The following is a 12,491-nucleotide window of genomic DNA, read 5'->3' as shown; positions in this document are numbered from 1 at the left end:
GGCACAGATTTATCTGTGAAATTCTATTTTATGAAAATACAACATTGAAATCACTCCTTAGCCAAACTGAGAATTAACGTTATTTATACATTATGCACAAATTTTTCGGTAAAATGCATGATACTTTTCATCGAGGAAGTCTAACATAGATAACAAGTCTCTCTTTTTGGCATTAGGGACGACTGGTCTTCTTTCAAGGCGTTGCAAGCACTGCAAGTTAGTGATTGACGTTAATGACAGTCCTTTCTTAAAAATCCTGTACTCTGTTCACATTTCAAGGTCATTAAATGACTGTCTTGTTTTTATTAGAGGAAAATCAGCTCTTGAGAGTCTAATCCAGTTGAGGGTGCTGATTTTGATAGGAGTTGTATTCAAAAAATTTGTCACATTCAGCAGAAAAGTCGAAGAAATCCTCATCCTTCATCATTATTACATTATTAGGCCTTACCTCTTCTGGAACCATGGTCTTGCATCTTTTTTTTTTCTTTTCTCTATGCTGCGAAATTCCCTATCACATGGCATGTAGGAATGTTCTGAAACCAGGAATTTCAAGTCCACTGAATCAAAATGTTTCTTGGCAATAATGTAAATCAGGACCATTAGAATCATCCGATTCTTATTCTGCCCTGCACAGTTAACAGCCCATATTTGTCTAGACACACTCTGATGTTGTAAAAGGAGTTACTACCTTCTCCGCGCCAACAGCTGTGCACATACAAGTTACAACATCTAGTGACTTCGTTTCCAACTTCGTTTCATTACATACGGACATACTACCTTCTCTGTGCCATTGGCATGGCCATTTACTACCTTCTCAATGAAGAACCTAAAAATTCGAATTTTTGGCAGTTACGACCTTTCCCATGTCAATGCCTCAATTTATGCCTAATATTATTATTTAGTGTCTGTGGTTCCCATCTTGTTGTAGAATAGTTTTCATAATAGTCAATGATTAGAATTACAGTAGTTTATCCTTGTTGAAAAGGAGGCAGAAAATGACGGTTCAGGCTTGTAATTATTATTATCATTTACCTCACATATTTCAGGAAGTCAATTCTCTTAGAGTAGCAGAGAGGTAAGATGAATGCACACGAAGTGACTGCCACTGTGAAACTGCGATTCATGTACCAGTAGTGGCAGAAATCAACACCATGAACAGATGACAATACTACGACAAAAACAAATGCAGGAAAGTCAAATTTAGAAGAAACACACACATTCGTGTACAAGAGTGTCAAAGTAACATAAAACTTAACATTATACGTGAAGATAGCTTCAACTTCTATTCATTCTAAGTATGTAACATGTTATTGTACAACCTTACATTACACGTATGCTATATTATTACCCATACAGAAAAAATATCTAGCAATATCTCTCTCTCTTATTTACCGACATGAAGGGTAGACACTGTTATTCTCCAAAGTTTAATTTTAAATATTTTACATCTTGATTACACAACTTTTAACACTGTATCACTTCGGAATATGTATGATAAAACTTTGTGTTAAATTTTAACGTACCTTGTTAACATGTTTCGACCTATTTTGGGTCATCTTCAGAACTGGTGGTTGTTGGTCATGGTGACTCTTGTTTCCTGTTAGGGTGCGTTTGTAGAGTCTTGTGTTTTTTAAATTGAGTTGTGTGTTGAGAATATCGTTGGGGTGTGTTTTCGTGTGTCTGTATATTTCATATTGTTCTAGTGTGTTGAGTTTCTGGCTTTTTGGTTGGATGTGCAGTATTTCCATGTCTGTGTTGATGTCTCTGTAGGTGTGGTTGGCATTTGTGATGTGTTCTGCATATGTGGAGGTGTTTTGTAATTTTGTTATGCTGTGACCAGTTCTGAAGATGACCCAAAATAGGTCGAAACATGTTAACAAGGTACATTAAAATTTAACACAAGAAAGTCTTATCATACATATTCCGAATTTAAATATTTATTTTTTATGAAAACATTATTATACAATAAATTATTACTAAACCATTATAGTACATTTTAATATAAGAATGTCATTTACAATTGCAAGGGACTCGATAAAATGTCCTCTTGGACGAGATATGTCTCGCATTGTATTGTTTAGAAGAGTGAACTAATATAATTGGTTATAATCAAGTAGTTGTGTAGTCATTTAGTCATATTGTGAAATTAAGTAGTTTTTGAACAACGTATATTGATTTGTAAGACATTCCTCACACAAACTCTGTAGAAAAAGTTCCACACAAAATTTCACTGAAAGTTGCTACATAAGATGTTTGAACATAACTTCACAATTAAACGTTTAATTGTCTGAAACTTTGTTAGTTTGGGATCCTTCGAAATAAAGTCACTTATTTTGCAATAGGCTGCATGTGCTAGTGTTGTCAATAGAGATGATTATAACATACATATAATAATTGTTATAACATTCTTCATTATTTGTAACTACATAAAGGGTCATTTCATAAGTCATGGCAACTACTTATATTATATCAGTCAATAACGCTGCAGGAATAGAAATTCACTATATGTGATTGAAGGTCACTGGAATGTGCTTCGCACTGCTAGTACCAAATTGGGTCTGTGAATAGGAGGCAATGGGTAAGGGAAATTGAAAGATGGGTAAATAGAAACCATTGTTTTATTAGGCACAAAAAAAAAGTACATTACTCACAGCCAATACCCTTCAAAATAATCCCCCAAGGCTTCCACACATCTTTGCCAAGGAGGCAATGGGTAAGGGAAATTGAAAGATGGGTAAATAGAAATCATTGTTTTATTATGCACAAAAAAAAAAAAACAAACAAAGTACATTACTCACAGCTAATACCCTTCAAAATAACCCCCCAAGGCTTCCACACATCTTTGTCAATGATGATGCAGGGCGTTGAATACCATCAGCTGTGTGCGATTCATCTATATGTATCACCTCTCATCAAAATCCTGTTAAGATGTCTTGTTGTCTTCCCTCTTTGCAAACTGCTTCCCATACAGCAGCTTCTTCAATAACTGCAGCATGAGGTCTAGTCGCATGGACTGAGATCAGGTGAGTATGGAGGATGTTCCAAAACACTATCACCCAATGCTTCTCGTAGCTCAGAATGACAATGACGAACATTTCTGTCACGAAGAACTGCAATTTTCACGTATGACCGCTATTCAACTATATTTACATCCATCTTGGAGTACGGTCTCCAGCATACTAACTTTTGCATGTGCTGCCAATTAGCACAATGCACACAGACGCAATCTGGCAGTGGCATCCTGTACAGTGTACAACAGGTTTTCAAACGTATATACTGAAGTAACCACATTTTCGGTTATTCGGAAGATATAACATAGTTGCCATGACTTATGAAATGACCCTCATATATTATTAATGGAAGTAACATACTACCGACAAATTGTAATGAAATAGGATTTTGTCAAATCAGAGAATTAGAAGAAAAAAATAATTCAGGTTGATAAGCAGAAGCAAAGATAATACTAAAGGAAGGATCAAAGGTGTTGCAGAGAGAGAATTGTGGAGAAGGAAAATTAGTTTTAGTGAATGAAATCTACTGTAAGTCATTTCAGAAATTAGTGAAAATCTGCCCTCTACAAATCGAACTGTATATTGTAGGCATATGTTTGTTGTTGTTTAGTCAACAGTATGAAGACAGGTTGGAACCTTAAGCGACACCAATAAGGCATCACTCACGAGGCAACTAAGCCAGAAGATAATAGGATAAAGTAGCAAGTTCCTTTTCCCTCCATTGCATACACTGCTGACTAGTAACATATTTCACTAATCAGCAGACATACAGACAGACATAAATAACATGATTTTCACTACTAAGGTACTACATGTGCCAATACACCTACAAAAAAAAAAATTAGTAAGAGTACACCCACCTCTATCAAACTGATCTCCAATAATAATTAAAAATGTAACACATGTTCCAAAACAGTACAGAGCAACAGCCACTGAGCAAGCAATTAGCCCAGGCCGGCCATATAGCCCCTCCAGGGCATCTTGTAATGTTCGAGCACAGGTTGCATCAGCACAGTGGGCAAGGATCAGAAGTGCACCCACTATCCAAAACAACAGAACCTTCAATCAGAAAAGTAAGACACAAATCAGTCTAATAACTTAGTGAAAGAGAACTTTATTAATAAGTATGTCACTGCAGAACAGACTGAAATAAATTACAAGAACAGCTATAATCTTTCCTAAAGAAAATGAAAAGCATCATAGGAGCAGAATACTAGTAGGCCTAAAGTAGTGCTCTGACAGTTATCCGTAATTTCTCGAATAAATTATTTTTTAATATTGAATATAAATAAATATTTGTGGAATCCTGGGAAACGAGAATGAGGATGCATTAGCAAAGAAGGGCAGCACTGCTACTTACAGACCTGTTACTAAATCTACGTATTACTCTGTGAAAAGATTTATTAAATCTACATACTTAGACTTCAACAAACAAAATTTGATAACACAAACTCAAGGGAAAAAATGGAACTTTCTGCATCAAAATCCACAGTTAATTCCCGATTTACCACGAAAATCGTCTGTAGCTGCATTTAGATTGGCAACAGGCCATGATTGTTTGGCCAAACACCTGCATAGAATTGGAATATATCAGTTCCCTAACTGCCCATTGTGCAACTCAAACCAAGAAATGGATTCGGAACACCTCAAAATCTGTGCTTCAGTGCTGACCATGATAATATCTTTGAAAAATATTGGAGTGCAAGAGGTCAAATGACTTTATTGTCAAATGCCTGGCATTAGAAAACAACAACAACATAAATAAATATTCTTCAATATCCGAGTACAATTGCCACAGAGGTTCAGTACTAGCATGTTGGACTTATAAGCCAAATCGCGCTCCACCTTAAATTTATTACTTGTGATGGGCAAAGGATGTTGTCCAGATAATACAGAAATTTTCTCCAGGATTTCGGTTCCTTGCGACATCCCAACAATTCTCCATATCATCATTCATTACGAGTGTAATGTAGATCCACCACCTGTGGTGCACTCTGAATAATCTCTGACGAACCAAGTGGTCTATAGTTCTTAACACTAGCGACATCCCCAATCACATATATATCAGATTGACCATATGCATGTCATGAAATGGCAACATAAAAAGACAACAATCACCAAGGCCTCCAATGTCGAAGATGGATTTTTGATAACAACTATTACTCCATGCAATTCCATGAAGGTTACAATGCGACTTCTTTTGCAGTCGTTAGATGGCAGTGCAGTGAAACTGATAAAAGTTGTCTTTAAAGTCCATAAGGCTGATCAATCTGTTATGTGATCAGCAGGGAAAGGAAGTTCATGCCCCAAAAACGTGAAGAATATGTATGCATTTATGCCGTAAAAATATATAAATATGCTACAATATATGCATTATCAGTCTGAGATTATTTTAACAGAATAATAAGGTTATGAAATGGCAACTTAAAAAGACAACAATCACCAAGGCCTCCAATGTCGAAGATGGATTTTTTGACAACAATTATTACTCCATGCAATTCCATGAAGGTTACAATACGACTTCTTTTGCAGTCGCTAGATGGCAGTACAGTGAAACTGATAAAAAGTTGTCTTTAAAGTCCATAAGGCTGATCAATCTGTTACGTGATCAGCAGGGAAAGGAAGTTCATGCCCTAAAAACGTGAAGAATATGTATGCATTTATGCCGTTAAAATAGATAAATATGCTACAAAATATGCATTATCAGTCTGAGATTATTTTAACAGAATAATAAGGTATAGATAACTTACGTTTACTCTATGGATTTTGAACTGCTTACCTCATTACTGAATGCTCCATTTATGCTGTTACAGTTCACAACTAAGCAGTGACGTATGTTTTCTGTTGTCATTCTTCACCTGTTGTCTCTCAGCTTAGCTTTGTAGTGCGAAAAACTTCGTTCTACGTCACAAGAAGTAAGAGGGGCTTGCACAAAAGCTGTGAGCTGTTCTATAGAAAATGTGGTTGCTTTTTGGGGTGTTTTTCCTTCGAGAATATCTTGAATTTCTTTAAGTTGATAATAGCCAGGGTTTTTGGAAAGAATATTTGCTGTTTTCTCGTTCACTTTATCTCCTACATTTCCTGGAACTGATGTTAAACTGGAGATTGTGCCATCGAAATCTGTTAAAGACTGCAGTAAAGGAATACCAATTGCTAACTTGAGAGGCTCCCTATGAGGGCGTCATTGTTACGTTCAAAATTCATAAGCATAAATTAGTTGTGTTTAGAGGTTACACACTTTTAAAAATGAGGGAAAGACAAATAAACATACATAATATGCAGTTTCCATCCATAAATGTTAAAATATGATGCTTTTATAAACAAAGGCAAAATATGTACTTTTATGCACAATAAAAGTAATAACATTGTATTCACAAATTTGTGATTCATGTAGATAATCTTTCAGCATATTCACACAACGATAGAGAACAATATGCAAATGCATGAACTTCCTTTCCCTTAGTGATCAGGGACAACAAATAGCAGCCCACTCGTAGACTCAGGATGAATAATTGCAAGTTAAGAACCCAGCCATTGGATAAAAATATGTGAATACACAGTCTAAAATCATTTTTATATTACTACAGATGCAAAAGTAACTGTTTGCTGCTACAAAATACTTTCTTAGTGCGAGTATTCCACAAAAATAAAAGACACGTAGTGGATACTTACCGCTTGAACAATAATAGCTGTCACAATTCCACCAGCTTGATCGAATGCCTGGGGGAAATTGAGCAGACCAGCACCCAATGCTGCATTGATGATAAGAAATATTGCTGACAAGCGACCTGATCCACCTGCAATGCAATAAATAAAACACACTGATGTTCATTAACAAGATTTATGAAGTTTTTCATAAAACAGTAGGCCTATTTTGATAAGCATATCTAACCAACAATTAAAACAAAAAAATTCCTCTTTAAGTATGGAAAATTGAAGTAGTCTAGAATGTTATAAATACATTCACAAAAAAACCTCTATTTGCTATTCAGATTTTTTTTATAGATGTATAGTGTTTGTAGGCCTACCATTATTCTAAGGTAAAATATCCAATCACTGGAACTCTTGAAAAGAAATTACATAAGCCCATCTTTCAACTTTAGAAAGACTCCATTTTGTCTCTGATGTACCTACTAAAAAGATTTCCTTCTGCTTTGGTATGTTTATGTACATCTTTATTTTAACTTGAAACTTTTAGGTGCTCGAGGGTCAATTGGATAAAATGCTACAGAAGTTTCAACATCTGAAGTTACTTGCTTCTAGTGGAAGGCCGCTACGGGGGTTGTCTTTGTGGTCAAGGGGAAAAACGGTTAAATAAGTGGCAAGAAATTCAGTTATCATCCACCCGACATAACATATCACCATATAGGTCCGAAAAACAATTTCAGAAAAATACACAATATGGAATAGAGAGAAATAACAGGAGGCTCTGCTTTTGTAACTAAAATAAATGTTTAAATAAATATTGCTTCTGGTATATTCCCAATATTTCCGGTAATTTACAAGAATCCGTCGCACTTCTATATACCGTTTTTGCTCTTCAACAGAGTAAGTGTGGAAGTAGGGTTTTAAGTGGTGAGAAATTTTAATGACATGACACAACATGAAATATTAATGAAACGAAATTTATGTATTTCTTTGCCTCTCTTTTCTCTCTCTTCCCTTTTTTCTCCCAGTCTTTTCTTCCTTAATTTTCACGTTTTATTTCCTATTCTTTCTACATTACTACCGACTTATTATTACCCATTATTACTACTATTATTATTTATTACTATTATTATTATTATTATTATTACGGTATTAAATTCTTTCCTTACGCAGGGATTAGACAACATTAAGATAATAATATGGATCATATGCGGAGACTAAGAGGAAGGCAGAAAATAGGAAAGATTGGAGAAGGCTGGGTTTGGAGTGAAAGATCTGCCCTTGTGCAGAACACTATGAATGAATTAATGAATGGACACAGGGATTGCCTAGAAGACAAAATATACTATTTACAAAAGAAAATTTGAGTAGTAGGCCTTCATATTATATGGGTAGTTCTGTTATGCATATTAAAGCAGTGAAAGAGAAAAATAAATTACAAGTTTGAACAATGCAAAGATAACAATGTTTGATTTCAGATGATTTCTTAACAATGCAATTAAATCCTTTAATGCAAGTAAACAAACATTAGTAATTAGAGATAATGTCAAATGAAAAGCCTTGCAAAAATCGACAAATGTTTTCGGAATGGGCCCTCATGCTCCAACTATCACGCCGATGACTTCTATCTCTTATTATACGGGCGCGCTTCCGTACAGGGGCAGTGTCATTTCTCTAAGGTTAGAGCCTAGTTTATATGTGTGTGTATTAATCGAAAAAAAAAAAATGTCATAAACATGCGTCCTATTCTCATATTTTCTAGCCCCTATTTTCGATTAATACACACACACCTAAACTGGGATCTAATCTTAGAGGAAATGTCACTGCTCCTGTACGGAAGCGCGCCCCAATTTTGCATCAAAATAAGGGTGGAAAGTTGATGTGAAAGTGGAGGCCGGTGGTGAGGTGCGGGCAGACAGGATCGTTCCGTCGAGATGGAAGAAGGGGTAGATTGCAGGGAGGGGCAGCACATACATTTCATTTGGGTGCGGTTCCTTACTAACCACAAAGAAAATACGAGTTTTCGTAAGGTGAATCTGTAACAGGTTAGTTTAGGCTTTTGGTATGTCTTACTGATCCACTGAATTCAAAGTTTTAAGAACCTCAATTTGTAACATACATGTAATCGGATCTAATATTAAAACTGAAAAGAATTCAATCCTTCACAACTAAATTCCATCTTGAAAAAAATGTCATATTTATCTAAATACTGAATACTGCAAGAAAACCATTACTTGTTCTTGGAGTCTGTTCATCTTCTATATTGCTGCTCGCTACTGTCGTGAGCAACAACTCGTTTCCACTGTTAATAACAGAATCTTCGTCATTTAGAAGTCTGTGCATATTGTACACTTATTAACTATGACATTACAAAAAGAAAAAATAATACAAAACTGATGTCCTCAGTTGAGTGCATTCACCACTACACAACTTATAACTGTTGACAGACAAGATGACCTTTGTATGTCTAACTTCCACCAATGTTTACTTCCTGAAGAGACCTTCCGTTCATGTCATTCTTTCGACAGTCCTTAAACTACACCATGCTTACGACATGTTTGTTTTGTCGATCAGCTGGTTAATTTCGTTGATTGCCATTGCATTTTTACTCATGTACTGGTTCTTGAACGACATCTCGTGTCATTTGTATTGTACTATGTAGGTCACATTGAATGTGTAGTTTTAAACGAGAGCTCGCGTGTTTGATCCATCGGAGTCAATCTTTTGTCGTTTGATTTATGAGCACAAAAAAGTTCACGGTTTAGGATTTACTACGCGCCCAAATTAAATCTGCGTCCGGAAAGAATGTAAATCGCCGTTCACTCTTCCTCTGACCTTTGTGACCTATGACAAAGCTGATAAAGACGTGTTTAGGTACTGTTCGTGACAACGAGTTGTATGAGATAGTGGTGAATACACGCGTATAGGAGATTCTGAAAGCGTTATACTCGTATAAAGACTGTGAAAGTGTTAATATTATGTATTATGCACCGTATTTCTTACACACATTATGTATCAGTACATTACTTCACTCACTGCATTATCTCTTGTAACATGACTTCACTCGCAGACGAAACAGTAGGTTGTATACTAACAACTAGGGCAATTAGAGCTACTAGCGCTAGTCTCTTCCATTCACGGGACGCAAATTTAACTTGGGGGCGTAATGTATTACATTATCTTAGTTCGGAAACACTTTTTTTTTATAAGCGTCTTAAGTGGAGTAATTTCAAAGACCGGTGTGGCAGCCGGTTTCCCTACCGCGTCTCATCACCACTCTCTGCAATCCTTGTTGTCATGCCTATGTTGTCAACCTGATCACATTTATAATATACACAATTTATTATTCCTTCACTGCAGTGGCGTACGCAGAATTTTGTCAAAGGGGGGGGGGTTATTATTAAAATTGTTTACAATAAATCGGTATTTTAAATTTTACACTTATTACACATACACAATAATCATATATGTATTTAGTCAATAATTATTTGTATATGATAAGTAGGTGGTAAGTCTCTCTATAATAAAGATTTCATTGTTATAATTCTAACGTGCCGCAGCACCAAGCACTGAGATTATATTGAAAGAGGGGTAGGACTATGCCTTATGTCGATGTAGAATTGTAGATTTTGTTACTCTCACAGTGAAAAATTGAAGAGTTCAGAGCCATAGTGGGCCAAGCGCCATTTATTAAAAACGGAGAAAGCAAGGGTTAAAGGTTAAGTGAATACCATAGTTTAATGAAGATTGACATATCATTTAGTTTTAATGTGTATACTTTATATTACTTGCTATATGTTTCCACTGAATTATGGTAATAACTTTATTTTAACCCTTGTTTTCTACGGTTTTAGTAAATGGCGCTTGGCCCACTATGGTTCTGAACCCTTCAATTAGAGAAGGGAAAACGATTAGGAATAAAAAATACTCAAATCTAAATTTTTTTTTTAGTTCAAGGGAGAGGGGTTTCAAACACGGTAAGCCCCCTCCCCCCATTGCGTAGGCTTCTGTACTTGCAAAACCAATGCTGGATTATTTCTTTGCATTTTAAATCTGATATAATTTTAAAATATTTATTGAAAAAAACCATTCGTCTCTTTACGGCCGATTCAATGGAAATCCACGGAGACTTCGTCCAACAGGTGTGAGGTTTCGTCAACTGCTCTCTGAGCCAAACATCCGCCTACCATCAGTTCGCTGGAATATACCACGACTCCACAGTAAATTATGCGACGTCCCATGTTTGATATAAGTCTGTGAGCCGAAGTTTTAAGAATTTTACTCCATCTTTTGTTTATAGACTTCGTTTTAGTGAACTTTTATCACAGTTTCCAAATTATTCATCAGTTTTTACTGACGGATCCCGAGTGTTGGTTGTTCCTTTGTTGCAAATGGACAGATATTTAAATATAAATTGAGCCAGTACACTAGTGTTTTTACCGCAGAACTATATGCTTTTTATAGAGCTTTATTGTTTTTAATTAGACAACCCCGGGGCAGATTCCTCTATTCGGACTCTTTAAGCGCCATTCAGTCCCTGCGGTGTTTGAATTCTGATGATCCGCCTGTGTTGAGAACCCAGGAACTTTTCCACACTCTCCTAAGCTCTGATTGTGAGATTGAAATAGTGTGAATTCCGGATCATGTTGGAATCCCTAGCAATGAGGCAGCGGATGCTGCAGCAAGGGACGGTGCTGTGAATGGATCTGAAGTGTATTGGGGCGAGAGGTGGTAGGATATTCAAAATCACTTCAAATATAGAATATGGTGGCAATGGGAAGGAGAATGGTCTGTACAAGAGGGCAACAAATTACGAAGTATAAAGAATACTGTTCGAGTTTGGGATTCGTCCACAAGAGCGTCACGACACGAAGAAGTTTTACTCACCCGGTTGAGGATTGGCCACTGTCATCTGACACATGACCATCTCCTACGTGGCGAGCCTCAGCCGGAGTGTGATATATGCCGTGTTCCACTTATGGTCGAACACTTTTTATTGCATTGTAGAAAATAGGACCGTGTCCATCGACAGTATGGAATTCGGCCGATTCTACGTGACGCTCTTGGAATGATTTTTATTGTACCTAGGCCTACAAATCCAGTTCTGGGGTTTTATCGAATACAGGACTTGACAGGGTGATTTAGTTTTTTATTGACCCGTTTTACTTATCCTCCGGATCCTTTACATCCGGAGGTTACATTTGTTTAATATATGTTTTTAACAAACTTGACATTTCGGACCTTTTACATGCGATAATTTTATTGTTTTGAAATGTGCTATGCAATTTATCTTTTGTGGCCTTAGTTTTATTATTTTATTTGTTCGTTTCGAATACTACCTAGGGTCTGAGAACTGCTCACTTTTATGATTCTTTACAAATCACCTTGTTGATACTGCATTTTTGTGTACCTCGTTTTAACCGTGACAACGCTTTTTGGTTATTTTTAGCATTCTGATTATTGCATTGTGTTTCTGTTTTGTGAAGAATTTTGGGTAAGGGCGCAAATAGCCATAGCAGCTGACCCGCCCTTTTTAAACCCCACTAACTAACTCACTCAAACCCACTAGCAACGAGCGCGTTCTAAAAACCGTCATATCCCACTGCCGCACCCTATATTTTCCTTCTTTATAGTGGTATTTTTCTGTTTTATATTTTTCTCTGCTTTTTCTCGGCTTTTTAAGCATTCCTCTCTCCACCTGCCTCAAGCAGTACTTTATATTTCGTGTAATGGATAAAAACGTGAATATGTTAGGAGAAAATTCACAAACGATTAGGGAAAACACGGAAATTTTACTTGAAGCAAGTAAAGCGATAGGTTTGGAAGTAAATC

General features: G+C 36.3%; 1 protein-coding gene across 2 annotated transcripts in view; it reads right to left on the bottom strand.

Moving 5' to 3' along the window:
* LOC138712398 (sodium-coupled neutral amino acid transporter 7-like) overlaps window positions 1–12,491 on the bottom strand; it is a 216,576-nt gene that overhangs the window by 16,267 nt on the left and 187,818 nt on the right. The window contains exons 1-4 of one of the 2 annotated variants that reach the window (XM_069844157.1): window positions 8,894–9,247; window positions 6,684–6,808; window positions 3,872–4,070; window positions 1,033–1,168 (exon numbers count right to left, since the gene is read on the bottom strand). In XM_069844157.1, the coding sequence (XP_069700258.1) occupies window positions 1,033–1,168; window positions 3,872–4,070; window positions 6,684–6,808; window positions 8,894–9,002 (569 nt within the window). In that variant the 5' untranslated portion in view covers window positions 9,003–9,247. Of the gene's footprint in view, window positions 1–1,032; window positions 1,169–3,871; window positions 4,071–6,683; window positions 6,809–8,893; window positions 9,248–12,491 lie in introns of those variants that run through there. The other variant, XM_069844161.1, reaches the window with a different exon arrangement.

The sequence above is a fragment of the Periplaneta americana genome, chromosome 13, assembly GCF_040183065.1.
Source record: "Periplaneta americana isolate PAMFEO1 chromosome 13, P.americana_PAMFEO1_priV1, whole genome shotgun sequence".
NCBI lineage: Eukaryota > Metazoa > Arthropoda > Insecta > Blattodea > Blattidae > Periplaneta > Periplaneta americana.
Note: the sequence above shows the minus strand (reverse complement) of the source record. Positions and strands in the feature narration are given on the sequence as shown.